The 16,068-nt window shown below is 39.8% G+C and overlaps 3 protein-coding genes and 1 pseudogene across 9 annotated transcripts; 2 read left to right on the top strand and 2 right to left on the bottom strand.

Moving 5' to 3' along the window:
* Positions 1-23: 23 nt before the first annotated feature.
* Positions 24-2,424, bottom strand: LOC104764317 (prolyl 4-hydroxylase 2). The gene is made up of 7 exons (XM_010487825.3): positions 1,917-2,424; positions 1,740-1,797; positions 1,511-1,615; positions 1,092-1,149; positions 771-946; positions 574-643; positions 24-486 (listed from the first exon to the last, which is right to left on the bottom strand). The coding sequence occupies exons 1-7, from the start codon at positions 2,051-2,053 to the stop codon at positions 188-190; spliced, it is 903 nt and encodes a 300-aa protein (XP_010486127.1). The 5' UTR covers positions 2,054-2,424; the 3' UTR covers positions 24-187.
* On the top strand, positions 2,357-10,668 carry LOC104764316 (SAC3 family protein B). Of its 6 annotated transcripts, none has more exons than XM_010487824.3 (19): positions 2,357-2,612; positions 3,013-3,093; positions 3,255-3,338; positions 3,498-3,590; positions 3,823-3,918; positions 4,229-4,393; positions 4,707-4,829; positions 5,045-5,257; positions 5,547-5,765; positions 5,854-6,101; positions 6,267-6,367; positions 6,475-6,690; positions 6,785-7,012; positions 7,089-7,180; positions 7,265-7,358; positions 7,450-7,542; positions 7,644-8,524; positions 8,597-8,714; positions 8,798-10,668. In XM_010487824.3, the coding sequence occupies exons 1-19, from the start codon at positions 2,512-2,514 to the stop codon at positions 10,610-10,612; spliced, it is 5,061 nt and encodes a 1,686-aa protein (XP_010486126.2). In that variant the 5' UTR covers positions 2,357-2,511; the 3' UTR covers positions 10,613-10,668. The 6 variants fall into 6 exon arrangements, with proteins under 6 accessions (XP_010486126.2, XP_087357706.1, XP_019096945.2 ...); XM_087501580.1 differs by having other exon boundaries at positions 2,472-2,612; positions 3,255-3,325; XM_019241400.2 differs by having other exon boundaries at positions 2,472-2,612; positions 3,255-3,325; positions 4,707-4,844.
* Positions 10,669-11,437: 769 nt separating this feature from the next.
* Positions 11,438-13,392, bottom strand: LOC104764314 (putative protein phosphatase 2C 35). Its single transcript, XM_019240630.2, has 2 exons — positions 11,751-13,392; positions 11,438-11,656 (listed from the first exon to the last, which is right to left on the bottom strand). Exons 1-2 carry the CDS (start codon positions 12,657-12,659, stop codon positions 11,519-11,521), a joined length of 1,047 nt encoding a protein of 348 aa, XP_019096175.1. The 5' UTR covers positions 12,660-13,392; the 3' UTR covers positions 11,438-11,518.
* Positions 13,393-14,276: 884 nt separating this feature from the next.
* Positions 14,277-16,058, top strand: LOC104764313 (putative galacturonosyltransferase-like 4 pseudogene; annotated as a pseudogene). Its single transcript, XR_015590899.1, has one exon. The product of XR_015590899.1 is annotated as a putative galacturonosyltransferase-like 4 pseudogene (transcript).
* The last annotated feature ends 10 nt before the right edge of the window (positions 16,059-16,068 follow it).

Raw genomic sequence — 16,068 nt, 5'->3', positions numbered from 1 at the left:
ATTACGATTGTGCCACCCTTAACTGTATCAAGTAACTTGTTTTATATATTTCAATATAACCAGAATCCAGTGATACATATAACAAACAGTTCAGGTTCAGAAACAAGAAATGGAAAAAACAAAGCTCGATCAAGAAAAAGAAAAAACCAAAAGAGAGAAAAAGAGATATATAGTCAACTCCTGTTTTTTAACAAGCTTTACAGCTACGTCTGCAATTCCCAGGGAGCTCAGGGGTTCCAACCATATACTCTGGGTTCTTTCCGCATTCTCCAAGCACTGCCCATCTCTCACAGCTCTCGTTTACGTCTGTACATTTACCGTCGTCATGACTCACAATCCTATCGAATGAGTCCACGTGGATCCACTTTGTAGCCGACCATTTCTCGCCTTCTATCACTGGACAACCTCCGTGAAGGCTAAAGGGGTCTGGGATTGCGTCTTGCTGGAGGTTAAAGAACAACAAAGCATTCCCTTTCTTTGGTTTCACTAAACAACAACATTACCAAAATAAATTTAAAAACATGTTCAAAAACATTCTCAGGAAAAGAACTTATGATTCTTTTCATATCTCACCAGCGATTCCTTTCTTTGCACAATCAGAAAGATCGTCTTTGTTCTCAGAAAGGGACCGGCGAGAAAATTCCTGAGAAAGATAGGAATTAAAGACCTAATTGTCCCATGTAGGTATAGAACCAATACAGAATAGCCAGCCATTGTGGAAAATATAAGCTGAAACTGATGGTTTTGTCAGAAAAAAAAAAAAAAAAAACCTGTGCATCGGGGAAAACAGTTTCTCCACCCTTTGTGACATTGGATAGATACAAGAGAACAGTTGCTATGCGGTGTCCACCACGGGCGATGTTGACTTTGTCGTGAAAGTAATCAAAGTGAGCGTCATATTTCTGACCGTGCTCATATCTCAATACTTGAAGGTCTTCCCCATTCTCTGTTACCACAAAAGTGACCAACTTAAAAACAATAAAGACTACCTTATGATTAAACTTTTCAAAAAAAGAGTTAAGTTTCCATGTCACTTGATCTTCTGAAACAGAGAGATCACTATTAAAACCATTCAGCTTGTTTTAAGTTACCTTTTGGGAGGAATGTCCATGTTGAGAGCTTGTCCTCAATACCGGAAACGATAGGATCCTGTGGATTCAACAAAGAAGCTTCACATAAAGATTGTAACCATTACAATGATACGGGTCATCTCTTCCTGTTAATAAACTAAGTAACATTCATCATCCATGATTGATCATGTTGTGACAACATGTTGTGTCTAGCAATCACAAATCACTACTTGGGTTTCTAAATTTCTAGTTCCATCAGATCTAGATGGATTTGACTTAATTGATCCTTTAGTATCAGAAACAACAGAGTTCTTGAAGTCAAATGTCATAAATCAGAAACAAGATCAACGCCAATCTATAAGAGATTCAATGAGATCTGTTGTGTCCAATTGATTGAGAGCGAGCAAAGTAATAAATGGAAGCGAAAGTAAAAATTGCACCTTTCCTTTGGAGATAAACGTGCCGGAGCTGGTACGAACGTCACTGACTTGACTCTCGCCATTATCGTTATCAGCAACTGCAGATCTCTGCAGATTCTCTTTCGCCTTTTCCCCAAAAAAAAAAAAAAAAACCCAAAATCATATACTCAAATTAGCACATTTAAAAGGAAAAAGTTTCCAAATTGAGCTCAGACCCAAATACAAAATGTCTCAAAATCCTCAAACTCACAAGAGAGATTAGATGATCACATTCCAAGTCCGTCAAAAAACCTTCATACACAAATGCCCTGAAGAAACAAACACACCAAATATTTTAACAATTCAACAGTTTGAAGAGTTCAAAGTTCCCAAATTTACTTGAGGGTTTTGCTTCATAGACAAGGGAAAGAGAAAAAAAAAATCAGACCTGGGCTTCGAAGAAACCTGTTTGACTTTAGAAGGGTTGATGATAGAACTTGGAGAACTAATCAGAGAAGTTGAAGATTGAAGCGAAACGAGAAAGATAGCAACGAACAACAATAATCCGATACGAGACATTGACATTAGTAAATCAATCAATCGCTTGAATCCAGATGATCGAGATCGAGAAAACTAGTCCTTAGGGAAAATTGAAAGAGGGAAAAAAAAAAAATGTCAACGGTCATGAAAAGTTGATGTTCTACCTAAAAGATGGCTAAGGAGATGGCGACAACATGCGCACGTTCTTCGGAATCATAACAATTATTTCTAAATCCCATGATAAAGCCCATTAAAGCCCAGATTCATATAATAAGACCCAAATATCAAAACGACGTCGTTGGTTCAAAACGTAAAATAATCCTCGCCGGACGGAGGAGAGGCGTGAGTGCAGAACAGAAAATTCGATTTTTTTTTCTTTCTTTCTTTCTCCGGTTTCGACTTTAGCCGGCGACGTTATTGAACGAAGGTTGCAGGAGAAGGAGAAGAAGAAGAAGAAGAAGATAAGCAGCGGTAATAATCTAGCAAAGGAGATTTTACAGAGAATGGCGTTTAGGCCTTTCGGGAAGGACTTAGGGCCGTCGGTGAGCTCTAAGCCATCGCCGTTTATGTCGTTCGGTGCTTCTTCTCCTACTCTTACCACTAGGTGTGCTTTTCGATTTCTCTGTGGATGTATCTGTATCCTATAATCGGACTTTTATTCCAGTTTTTGAGGATTTTGAGATTGATTTCACGCTATGGATCTATTATTATGCTCATGATTCTTCGAGCTGTCAAATTTGCACGCTATCGTTGTGTTGAAGTGTTTAGGATCAAGCGAATGTGACAAGTGTTAATTTTTTGTATGAAATTGTGTCCTGTATCACTTCGGGTTTTGAAGCTCAGTTATTGCGAATGTAATTTGTAAGCTCTTCCTAGACCTTCCTTAGGAGGGAGGAGGAGCTGAGAGTTACTTCATTTTTGCCTTTTGTTTCTCAGGTTTTACTCTTTTTTATTATTTTTTTTCTCTTGAATTCTAACACTGTGAATTGGGGGTTTGCTTGTAGTGATTCTTCAGTTCAACCACCGGCGTCTCAAAACCATTCAGCCTTTGCAGGACAATCTTTTGGACCAGGTGGAATTCAAAGGTTAGATAAACCAATCTCTAATGAGGGAATGTTAGGTTGTTTGTGAGCCTCCTTACGGCGAGCTGTTGTGCTACTTCTTTGTAGATTTTTTTTTTCTCAAGTTTGCTGATTATTCTATCTCCTTTACATTGTAACCTGTGTATTGGAACTTTTGCCTATAGTGGTCCTCGAGCACCACCTCCTTCGGCTTCTCAAAACCCTCCACCCTCCTTAGGGCAACCTTACCGACCAGGTGCGGTTCAAAGGTTAGACATTCTTAAATGTATTGCTTCATTTTATTTCTTTGCTCTTTCAGTTCTATGTGCCTGATGATGATGTTAGGTTGGTTACTTATTCAATTTATTTTTCCTTCTACTCTTCTTCTTTTAGATTCTAGCCTAAATTATTATGGTTTTTGCTTGCAGTAGTCTTCCAAGTAATCGAACACCATCTCCGTTGGCTTTTCAAAATCCCTCATCCTCCTCAGGTCAACCTTACCAATCTGGTGGAATTCACAGGTGAGTTTACTTGCCATTATGGCTCTCTTTTATTTTAATTCATTCCTTATATGCCTTTAACGGATATTTAGGAAAGGTCTGATTCGAAATAGCTGGTGATGGGATAAACAAAAATTTCTATTTCTTTCGCTTTGATTTTTTTTTGTTTTTTTTCTGCTTGAATCTTCTAAATGTTGCACAAAGATTTTAAGCCGAGAAAATTATAGGAACCCTTTAATGTTATCTGTTTTAGGAGCCCGGAACCTTCCAATGGAATAGCATGGGGTTCAGAAGCTTTTCCACGTCCAAGCCCCTCTGTGAGACCTTACCAATTTCCTGGAGTTCAGAGGTAAAAGCATACGTGAAATATTTTGACTAAGAAGACTAGAAGAGTGTCATATGTGGCAACTGTGTTAATCACACATCTCATATGCTTTCAGTTTTCTGCAATTGAAATTATAGCAGTAGGAAGAAAGTAGAATGTGATGGAATGCTATAAGTTTTTCTGCCTAGTACACAAGGGCTTACTGTGGCAGTGACTTTGAAGCTCCAAAGAGATCATTGTCGCCGGATTGACCTTATAAACTTTAGCAAGCAAGCTGCTGGATTGTTCTTGATGAGTTAGCTGAATTTGACCTGCTGCATCTTTTTCCTCTCAGGCCTACTTTAAATCCTCAATCGGGGCACGATGGATCAAGGAATTTCTTGAAAGATCATGGTGAACATAGTCAGGCCCCGTTTCCAGCTAGTACGTCTCACATTCTTTCCAGAATTGGAACTGATGCTGTTGAGATTGGTCGATCACAAGATTCAAAAAGAAAAAGGTCGCTTATGTCATTTCCTTTAGATGAAGGCCATCCATGGCACTTTCTAAAATAATCATTGTGTCTGTTCTTTATCCCTATCATATCATTGGCTTTCTTAGTACTCGTCTATTTGCCGGGGTTGTACACCTTATGTGTTTTGCATCATGTACCTTCCTCTTTTATATTTCATAAAAAGTCTGTTGTGTGGTCTAGGTGCTAGGAAATGAGATGTATACGCATGACTGTGGGGATTACTGAATATCATGGTTTTGAATTTTGATGTAACTAACGTAAATCTATAAAATCCTCAATTTTTTATTTTTTTTTGCAGTCGGTCAGATTTTCTTCCTGATCAGAATTTGGGATCTTCTCGAAGAAATCAACCGCCAGTATCAGGTTTTGAGAATGGCAACTTGGCAGATGATTTTCAGCCGCCATCTAGCCAACCTTGGATGTATGCTTTTTTATTGTCAGTGTCATAATTTTTTCATCCCTCCCTCTCTTTTTGTTGCTGGATTTAATTTTTTTTATAAGGTCATAGAATATATCACAAGTTGTGGTGTTTTTATGGATAGGAATTTGAACCATACCTGTTTATTTTGCATTTTGTGCTGATTATTACGCTATTGTCTCACTGACTTTTGAAACTTTTTTCTCATGTTTTTGTAGGCGCTCTCCGTCGTCTGTGGAGAATAATCCAATGAGGTCAAGGAGCAATCCCAATCGGTTGATTAATCAAGACCAAACCCCAAACTCTTCATTTCCCTATGCACATGAAGCAGCAGAAATTCAGGAAGCTACAAGAAGAAATTCTTCGGCTATATCATCTTCTGATAAACCTCTGGGAGACGATTCCATATTTTCTCAGCATGATTCTCGAAGGTAGAAAGCATGACACTTACTTTGTAAAGCTTATTATTTTGAATATAATCAAGGTAGACAGCACCTCGTGTCCTACATGCAAGTATGAAGGACAGGAGAAATCAAAATTAAGAATAGAGTTACAATCCTAAGAAACTTTATCGTTAGTAAATCGGTGTACGCGTAATGGTTTCATGGAAAATTTGTACAACTAGCCTGTAAAGTCATGCTTACTTCACTTGCAGCTTTAAGTAATGCCCTCGCAACAAATCTGTTTTTCTCTTAGTTACGCATGCTGTTTCTGTGATAGGATTTCAACATCTCCTCCTACGTCAGGATCGAAGACATATAGGCTTTCAAGAAGTTCAGATTCTCAATTTCCTGGGCAGCCCTCCCCTGTAAATAGTTTCAATAACGCGGGTAAGACAAGCAGTTCACCTGCTACAAAAAGGACGAGATCTCCACCTTTATATTCAGCTGAAGAGGATATCCAGCGAAACTCTTTCCCTTCTCAAGACTGTACGGAAGGGTAAATTGTTAAACCACACAGTACTGACTCTTTATATTAATTTGTGGATCATTTCTTCAAGTTTTCTGAACTGTGTGGATTTTTACAGAGAAGAGCAGGCCAGGGCAAAGAGACTTGCTCGCTTCAAGGGTGAACTGGAGCCAATTGCAGACCGATCTGTTGATACTCAACTTACTAAGTCATTTGTAAATAAAACTACCAAACCTCTGGACAACAATCAAACGTTCAATTCATTGGAATCAAGTAGGGATACCGTGAAGGGAGATTCCTTGTCTAATTATGAAAGCTCGGAGCAACCCTCTCTTATCATTGGTTTATGCCCTGACATGTGTCCTGGTAAGCATAAGCCTGAGACAAGCTTATAAAATGATGACTGAGTGTATATTCTTTGGTTCACATAATCTGATTAAAAAGGTTTTGCGTTGCAAACAATATTTATCTTGCCCATAACTGATGTGAATGTAAAACAAAAATAATGATGGATTTTTTTCATCTTCCCAGAGTCGGAACGGGGGGAGCGTGAAAGGAAGGGCGACTTGGACCATTATGAGCGTGTGGATGGAGATAGGAACCAGACGAGCAAATCCCTTGCTGTGAAGAAAGTAAGTTCACCTTTGCTGCTTTGCATATCAATTAAGCTTCAGATCGTTTCTTAGATGACAAATACTGATTCATCGTAATGACTACTTATATATCTGCCTTTGAATAGTATACCAGGACGGCGGAGCGAGAAGCAGTTTTGATACGACCAATGCCAATCCTGCAGAGTACAATGGAATATTTGCTGAGTTTGCTAGATCGACCTTACAATGAAAACTTTCTAGGCATGTACAATTTCTTATGGGATAGGATGAGAGCTATTCGTATGGATCTCAGAATGCAACATATTTTCAACCGAGAAGCTATTACTTTACTGGAGCAAATGGTTTGTTTTTCTTTTTATCTTTATATAAAGCCCATATTATATCGATATTCTGTTTTGGATGTGTGTGTTCTTACTATGGATTTTCTTGCTACAGATAAGACTTCACATCATTGCAATGCATGAGCTATGTGAATATACGAAAGGAGAGGGCTTTTCAGAGGGGTTTGATGCCCACTTAAATATTGAGCAGATGAACAAGACATCTGTGGAGTTGTTTCAAATGTATGATGATCACAGGAAGAAAGGTATAATTATTCCTACAGAGAAAGAGTTTCGTGGCTATTATGCTCTTCTCAAACTCGACAAGCATCCTGGATATAAGGTAAGTCCTTCTGGGTAAAATTTGCGGTCGGAATTTTGGCTAAGTTCTTAACCCGACAATAAATTCGTGTTGTTAGGTTGAACCTTCAGAGCTTTCTCTTGATCTTGCCAATATGACTCCAGAAATAAGGCAAACTTCGGAAGTTCTCTTTGCCCGCAGGGTAGCCAGGTTGTTCCTTGAATTTTTTTTTCTTTTTCTGGTTGTTAGTTTGTTAACTGGATCTAAGTATTGATACCAGTCGTGAAATAACAGAGCTTGCAGAACTGGCAATTTTATCGCCTTCTTTCGCCTTGCACGGAAAGCAAGCTATCTTCAAGCATGTTTAATGCATGCTCATTTTTCAAAGGTAAGTGCTTATATCTTTTGTGGGTATAAAAGCTAATATTGTTGATGTGTGATTGTTTGACTGAGATCTAAGCATTATTTTGTTGCATCAGTTAAGAACTCAAGCACTCGCTTCTCTTCACTCGGGTCTTCAACAGAATCAGGGTCTCCCAGTTTCAGATACGTCAAAGTGGATAGGGATGGAGGTATTTCTTCCATCAGTTCGTTGCTTGGTGTATTCCTTTTTTGATCTATTACAGAGAAGTTGCTAGAGGTCTTACATTTTTCTTCTGGTGATGGAATTCAGGAAGAAGACATAGAAGCCCTGTTGGAGTACCATGGCTTTTCAATAAAAGTGTTTGAAGAGCCATATATGGTAAAGGATGATCTGTTTCTCCATGTTGATAAGGAATACAAAACAAAATGCTCAAAACTTGTTCACATGAAAAAGTCAAGAACCATAGTGGAAGATGTTTCTGCTCCATCAATAGAGGAAGATGTTTCTACTCCCTCTCCATTGCCCACCTTGCTCACAGAAGCAACTAAAGGACATCAACCATGTATTACCCCCCATAAACAGGAAATGCCGCCTGCTCGAAGTCTTAAGAAACAAACATCCATGCGTCTAGTTGATAAAGAAATGACTGACTTCAAGACAACCCTCCTACCAGAGGAGGACAAGCCAGCGGGGACATTTGTTATAAATCCAGTGGGGCCATCTGTTATAAATCCAGTGGAGCATCAACAGAAACAAAATGACATTACATCAGCTGGTGGATTTCATTCTCCCGTGAAGATATATTCTCCTTTTGGTTCCACTGGATTTCCTCAAACTAAATCCTGGAATTTGGAAAAACAACCTAATGACCATAGTATTGGTATGTCTCCTGGGGAAATTAAATTTCCAATTGCAGGGGATGTACATACGAATCTTGTGCCTGGACCAGCTTTGCAACAAAGTCCGAAGTCTATGCCAATGGAGATTGTGCCTGTAACTACAATTGCAGAGTCTTCGACAAGTGTGGGAAAAGAATATACTTTGGAAGAACCAGTACCTGAAGCTGCAATTATTAGTACCTTGGAAAAGAACTTCCATGACATTGAACAGGAAGACGAGGATGAGAATGGGGTCATCGTAAATCAGTATGATGAGGAAGTGGCGAAGGCAAAACTCAAGTTGATCATAAGGTTTGTCAGCTCCTCATGCAAATTGACAATTGGTTTAGGGTAGTTTTATCTTTTCTCTAATAATCTTTGCAGATTATGGAAGCGGTGGGCGTCACGAAAAAGTGAATTGCGGGAGCATCGACAGTTAGCAGCAGCTGCTGCACTGAATTCACTATCCCTGGGTACTCCTATCCGATTTAGCAAAACTGATGTAAGTTTCAGCAATAGAAGTCTTAAAAGGCATGTACTATTGAGGTTGGTAGTCTAATATCGGTTTTCTCTCTTCATACACAGCAATCAAGGGCGTGTGGTGAGTTTGACATTGATCAAGCCATGAGGAGAAGATTTGAAGAACATGAAAAATCATGGTCAAGGCTGAATATTTCAGATGTGATAGCTGATATACTAGTTGGAAGGAATCCAGAATCAAAATGCATATGCTGGAAGGTCATCTTATGTACTCAGACTAAATCAGTAAACACAGCATCTTCTGCAAGTCAGGTTACGCATTCAGCAGCCAGTCGATGGTTATCGTCAAAGCTTATGCCTCATGCAGAACATAGTCTCAACGATGAGAATCTGCTATTTTCAGCTCCTAGTGTGTCGGTATGGAACAAATGGGTTGGAAATAGGTCTGATTCAGATTTCACATGCTGTCTCTCAGTAGCTAGGGATGTGGAGGCTGATAATGATATATGTGAAACAACACGTGGTGCAAGTGCAGTCCTTTTCCTTGCATCTGGAGGCCTCCCTTTGAATCTCCAGAGAGAACAGCTTAACCGCATTCTTGAATCTGTACCCTGTGGTTCAGTTCTTCCCCTGCTTGTAGTGATCAGCTCATGCAATGGGGAACGCATGGAGCCTGATACTGGTATCGTCTCGGGGCTTGGTCTCAATGATATTAACAAATCAAAGATTGCAAGCTTTTCCATAGTTTCTATTGCTAATAAGTCCCAAAAAGGACAGGAAGTTCATTTTTTCAACGATTCACGGCTAAGAGATGGGATTAAATGGCTGGCGAGCAATTCACCGCTGCAACCGAATCTTCATCATGTTAAACCTCGCGAACTGGTTCTGACCCATTTCAGTTTTTCCCTGGAGTTGCTTAAGCAGATGCCAGATCAGGAAGTTGGTCCTAACATCTGCATATCAGCCTTCAACGACGCATTGGAAACATCCCAAAGAAACATCACTTCTGCTGCTGAAGCAAATCCTATCGGTTGGCCTTGCCCCGAGACAATGTTACTCGAGGGTAATAGAAAAGAACGTCTAATGGTGCAGCGGTATCTCCCCAACCTGGACTGGAGCAGTGCAGAGAACATCGAACCACTTAATTCCGTGCTAGAGAATTGTAAGCTCCCATATTTTAAAGATGATTTGACATGGTTAACCTTAGGATGTGCTTCTCGTACTGAGATAGAGAACCATACGCAACGACTCGAGGGATGCTTAGTTGAGTACTTAACACAGAGAAGCAATCTTATGGGAGTCTCATTAGCTACCAAAGAAACAGGAGTGATGCTCGAAAGAAACACTAGACTCGAACTCCATAACTCAAGCCGCTACCATATCATCCCGAGATGGATTGGTATCTTCCAGAGGATCTTCAACTGGTGGATAATGGGTTTGTCTGATTCATCGTCTTCCTCAGCTTACGTACTGAAGTCTGATCTCACCATGTCAACTTCAAGCTACGCAGATAAATTCTTGTCTGAAGATGCATCATACCAATCTTCTCCTCCAAATATTCCATTGCTTCATGAAATGATTCAAATCAGTTGCAGCCCCTTCAAGTCGTCTCCTCCATATGATCACAAAGGCCAGAGAGTTGTCGAATCGGTTCAGACAGAAACTCTTATTGATGATGATAGAGACATAGACGAGTCGATGTTGGAGAAGAGCAGAGAAGCTTGTGGAAGGATTGATATGATGATAACTGAGGATGATGAGTTAGCTGATGAAACCGAGAGATCATGGAGAAGTAAAGGTAAAGAAGCGGCTGAGAAGAAGACGATAAAGGAGAGAGAGAGTGAGAGACTAGATGAATTGTTGAAGAAATGTAACTTAGTACAGGATAGCATAGCCGAGAAGCTCTGTATTTACTTTTGATTTGTTTCATTCAACCCTTTGTTAGTGATTGTCGTTGCATGTCAGTTTTTGTCAAATACGTGTCATCAGTTCGCAGTCTTGGCTCCCCATACGCACTCTCGGCGCGTGAACTAAACACGTGTTACACAGCCTGAGGCGCTTCGTAGTTCTTATGAATAGAAGAAAATAAAGCACGCCTACAACGAGCGCGTGAAACTAAAAATTCATAGGCGCTATTTATCATTAACATTACTAAATTTGTAACATAATGAAAACTTATGTCTAAACCTAAACCCCATAGATACGCTCCCCCTGGATCTCGGAGGTACTCTTCACCACCCTGCCATGTTCCATCAACTATGTCGCAGCTCAGTTCAAGGTGACAACACGGTGAGTTTCTCCTTGCCACAACAGGGGAATGTACACACAAGTCTTCTTCTTCTCTTTTCTCCTGTGGACAGTAATCTTATTAAATAGCCCAAAAAGGCCAGCATTTACCTTACCAATTTTGATCCACGGCGACACTGCTTTAGAAGAGTCATATATGAAGAAATTGCGATAGTCTCATGTCTTTGTAAAGAGTATTTCTTGTTTCTTTCTGTTGTTTTCCTATTAATCAAAGGCAAATTAGTTGATGATTTCTTGTAAATCATTGGCGGGCTTTTTCAATAATGTTTTTTTCATTATATAATTTGGAAAAAAAACAAAACAAACATAAAAAACTTGTCTGTGTCGTCAAGAGCTTATTCTCAGCAACAAGCAACGTTTTAGAGCAAATAGCGTAGTAAACACGTCATTTACTCTTGGTAAGAGAAGCTCATATACGAAACAGAGAGAGAGAAAGCATTACTTTAAACATCTGCTATATAGAAGGAATCTGTGACAATACAGTACAGAATCAAACAAAGGGGCAAATAGGAATTTGAATCATTCATTAGACAGCTTTTTAATCTGTACAATGATAATTGTGATATCGTCTGTCCTATTCTCGTGTTCCAACCACAATTTGTACGACTCTGCTGCAGCTGCAGCACATCCATCGCGCGGATCAGCGTATCTCCCCACCTGCAAAACATCATTCCCAACCACATTCAGACCACAACACAACTAAAACATGATTCTACATAAAACATATTTTGAGGTCTCCAAAAGGATTTACCATATCAACAACAGCTTGGCTTGGAAGAAACTCGAAAATCCCATCGCTTGCAACAACGAAAAACAAATGGTTAGGCGAAAGATGAACCATAGACACTTCTGGTTCCGCAGTAACTCCAATGCTCTCAGCTGTAAAATCTCCAACACTCCTTGTGAATGCGGTTCCCGGATACATCCCGTTTTGTACCCAAAGTCTCGGCGGATCCCCTCCCTCGCTCTCTTCGTTTGCCCATGTTTGTATATTCGGATCTTTCAATCCTTCCACTTGATCCACACTCAGCACTCTAGCCCCACACGCTTTCACCCTCTCGCATTCATCTTTCCTAAAAGGCGTTTGATCATAAGACAAATCCTCTGCTAAAATCCTGTTCCTGTCTTTAACAGCGAGAACCGCCCTCGAATCCCCTACATTGGCAACATAAATCTTATCCCCAACAACAAGAACCGTAATGGCAGTAGTACCACTCATCGAATCATCGATTTCACTATCGTGTAACTCCTCATTCACCCTCAAAAAGGCAGACTTGTAAGCTTTCTCCGGATCCTCAAGCAGAGTTGGGTCTTCAGACAACATTTCAACAACCCTCTCCTTGACGAAATTGGAACACTGCGTACCGAACACGCCGTGACCATCAAACACACCGAAGAAATGAACATTTGGGTTACCGTGAAGCTCGGTTTTGATGCAGTAAGTGTCTTGGTTCTCCTTGTCAGGTGAATCAGGGTAATATCCTCGCTGAGATAACACAGAGTAAACCATGTCGAAATTAGGAGAAGGAACGTGAATAGATCCAAGAGGTTTCTGATCTTTCCCTTTGACAACACCATTGGCTCCAACAGGTCCACGAGAGTCTCCATCTGATGATGACGATGGGTACCGGCTACAACATTTGCATTGAACACAACCCATAACGCACAAGAACACCAAAAAAAAAAACAGAATTCAAAAAAAAAATCGCAACTTTTTTTTTATCTTTGTAGCTCGGAGGGGTTAGAACAAGAAATCTCCAGGAAAATAAAAATCGTGGGATACAACAATGGCGTAGAGAAAAGTGTAGGGTTTTGCAGATGTCATCGTGTTAAACGCGGCAAGGAAAGAAGCAAAAGGGGAAAGAAGAGATTCACACCCAAAGTTAGAATCTTTGGAGAAAACAGAGGAATGAGGAAGAGGGAAAAAGTTGGTAACTTTATCTTGTTGAGGATGGTTTTGTGTGTTCGAATTCTTCTTTCTTTATTTCTTACACCTTCGTGGTCTTCCTCAAACCCCTCCTCAAAAGGGTTATTTCGTCAACAACCCTTTTTAAGAGAAAGCGTAAAAAAAAAAATCGAGAGAAACCCTAAAAAGTGCAGAAGCAGAGACGAATTTTGTTCGAAAAGAAACAAAGAGATGAAGAGATAGAGAGAGAGAGATGAATGTGGTGGTTTTGGTGGATCCGACGGATGATGGAGTACACGGGTGGGTTTGGCCTCTCTCTCTTTCTGCCACAGCCGCGCACGAATTCCCAAATCAAACCAAAAAACTCTTTTTTTGACACAATCGATGAATATTATTTTCTCTTTTTTTTTTCTTTTTTCCCCGAGAGAGAGAGACAGAGAGAAGAAGATTATTCAACTTTTCTCGTTTGTTTTACTTTTACCCCCGTAACGGGTCGGGTTTCTCGACCCGATCAATGATAAACCTAACGGGCCTAGCGTGTTATTGGGCCCTAACTAGCTACGTCTCTGACTCTCTGTTCGGCACATTTCTTTTCTTGGGATTTTTTGTTTTCTTTCATTCAAAAGAACAAATGAGCAAATTGTTTAAAACTGATTTATTTAATTCTAAACTATAACGTCTCTCTATTATATATGACATGGTGAGTCCAAAAATTCACAGTTATAAATTTAGACCAACTTATACATTGAAGTAGAGAAATAAATCTTGTAGCAGAAAGATTCGATTTGCGATTTCTATTTTTGTCTTATCTGCAAATGTCTATTATTGGTGAAAGAATAAGTTCCAACTCAATTTTTTTCTATTTGTCGCAATGACGAGTCTTACGTATACAACTGGCGTTACCAAACATCGTATCTTTGTCGTTTTTGGAAAAGCCAATTCACATTATCAGTAATTGATGCACTTTTTTGTAATCGAAAGATCTTCTCTGGTCCATAAATTATAATTTATTCTTGCACACGTATTCTTCTTAATAGCTCTTCACATGACTACTACGGTTTTGTTATGTCATGTCCGAAGTCATTGCTTACACATTGCAGTAGACCAGTTCAGTGTCCGTTTTATCTGAAATGAACCAATTGTATACTAAATTATGGATATATGCAGAGAAACTACTAGCTTAGCTGCTCACCACTAAGATGTCCGATTCATGCAACATTCAACTCTCTAGTTTGAATTGCATAAAGAATATTAAGAACATTTTAGGAAAAAGTTTGTTATTCTATTTTTAATTAGTACCATTTTTTCTTGAAAAATTCCGCCGGCGCATTGAACTATAAAAGAAATGACAGCAAAGCAAATAGATCAGCACAATCTTGTCCTAAAATAAGCCATAAGTTTTTGTTGTCCGAAAAAAAACATATACCAGTTTGCTAAGAATCTAAGGAAGAAGAAACAAAATCTAAAAATTATCTTCGGTTTCATTGGGACAAAAACAGACTTGTCTTGTTCCTATTTCATAGGAAATTGGGATTCTTTTGAGACAAAGATTGTGTGGGAAACAGTCCGAAGTTCAATCTCTTCCCTACATTTCGACTGCTAATAAAACAAGCCTCTCCCCAAATCCTTTATTCTAGCCCCCCCTCCCTAAACAATGGCTCTATTAACTATTCATCTCTTTAACTTGTAATGATAAACCCTTTTTTAATAAAAAAAAAAAAAAAAAGTGAAAAAAATAATAAAAGAGTTCACCTGAGAATTAGGTTCAGGATGGCCTCAAGGAGCCTCTCCTATACACAACTCCTAGGCCTCCTGTCCTTTATCCTCCTCCTCTTGGTCACAACCACAATGGCGGTTCGTGTTGGAGTCATTCTTCATAAGCCCTCTGCTCCAACTCTCCCTGTTTTCAGAGAAGCCCCGGCTTTTAGAAACGGTGATCAATGCGGAACCCTTGAGGCTGATCACATCCATATCGCCATGACTCTCGACACAAACTACCTCCGTGGGACAATGGCAGCCGTTTTGTCTCTCCTTCAGCATTCAACTTGCCCTGAAAACCTCTCTTTTCATTTCCTCTCCCTCCCTCATTTCGAAAACGACCTCTTCTCCAGCATCAAATCAACCTTTCCTTACCTCAACTTCAAGATTTATCAGTTCGATCCAAACCTCGTCCGCAGCAAAATCTCTAAATCCATCAGGCAGGCCCTCGACCAGCCGCTGAACTACGCGAGAATCTACCTCGCGGACATCATCCCCAGCACCGTGAACCGGATCATCTACCTAGACTCTGACCTCGTTGTGGTAGACGACATAGAGAAGCTGTGGCATGTGGAGATGGAAGGTAAAGTCGTGGCAGCTCCCGAGTACTGCCACGCAAACTTCACCTACTATTTCACAAAAGCTTTCTGGTCAGACCCGGTGCTTGTGAAAGTACTCGAAGGAAAACGCCCGTGTTACTTCAACACAGGGGTGATGGTAGTTGATGTAAACAAATGGAGGAAAGGATCATACACACAGAAGGTGGAAGAGTGGATGACGATTCAAAAGCAAAAGAGAATATACCATTTGGGATCACTACCTCCGTTTCTGCTCATATTCGCGGGTGATATAAAAGCGGTTAACCATAGGTGGAACCAGCACGGTCTCGGAGGGGATAATTTCGAAGGAAACTGTAGAACGTTGCATCCTGGTCCGATAAGTCTTCTTCATTGGAGCGGGAAAGGGAAGCCATGGTTGAGACTAGATTCAAGAAAGCCTTGTATCGTTGATCATCTATGGGCACCATATGATCTATACCGTTCATCAAGACATTCGTTAGAAGAGTAGAGGGCAAAAAGACAAACACATTTAAATTTAAACCATGGCACATAAAATAGGAGAGGAGAAGATACAACAAGAAAGCAGGGGTTTTTTTTAGCGACGAGATCAAAGAGAGCCAAAAAATGTTCATTACGAGTGAAAGAAAGTGTAATGTTAACACAATACATTGTGCATTTGAGAGCTCAGTGTGTGTTTCAGCACAAGAGAGATGGTATTATCATCAGTTTTCTTCTTCACTCTCTTTGATTCAACCTTTAGAATATTCCGCGTGTAATGTACATAGGTACCAAAAAAAAATTGGAGGATTCAATTCATTTTTTGTTCAATTCAAAATCTCTTTAGT

Source organism: Camelina sativa, chromosome 19, assembly GCF_030686135.1.
Source record: "Camelina sativa cultivar CO46 ecotype springtype chromosome 19, ASM3068613v1".
NCBI classification, from domain to species: Eukaryota; Viridiplantae; Streptophyta; class Magnoliopsida; order Brassicales; family Brassicaceae; genus Camelina; species Camelina sativa.
Note: the sequence above shows the minus strand (reverse complement) of the source record. Positions and strands in the feature narration are given on the sequence as shown.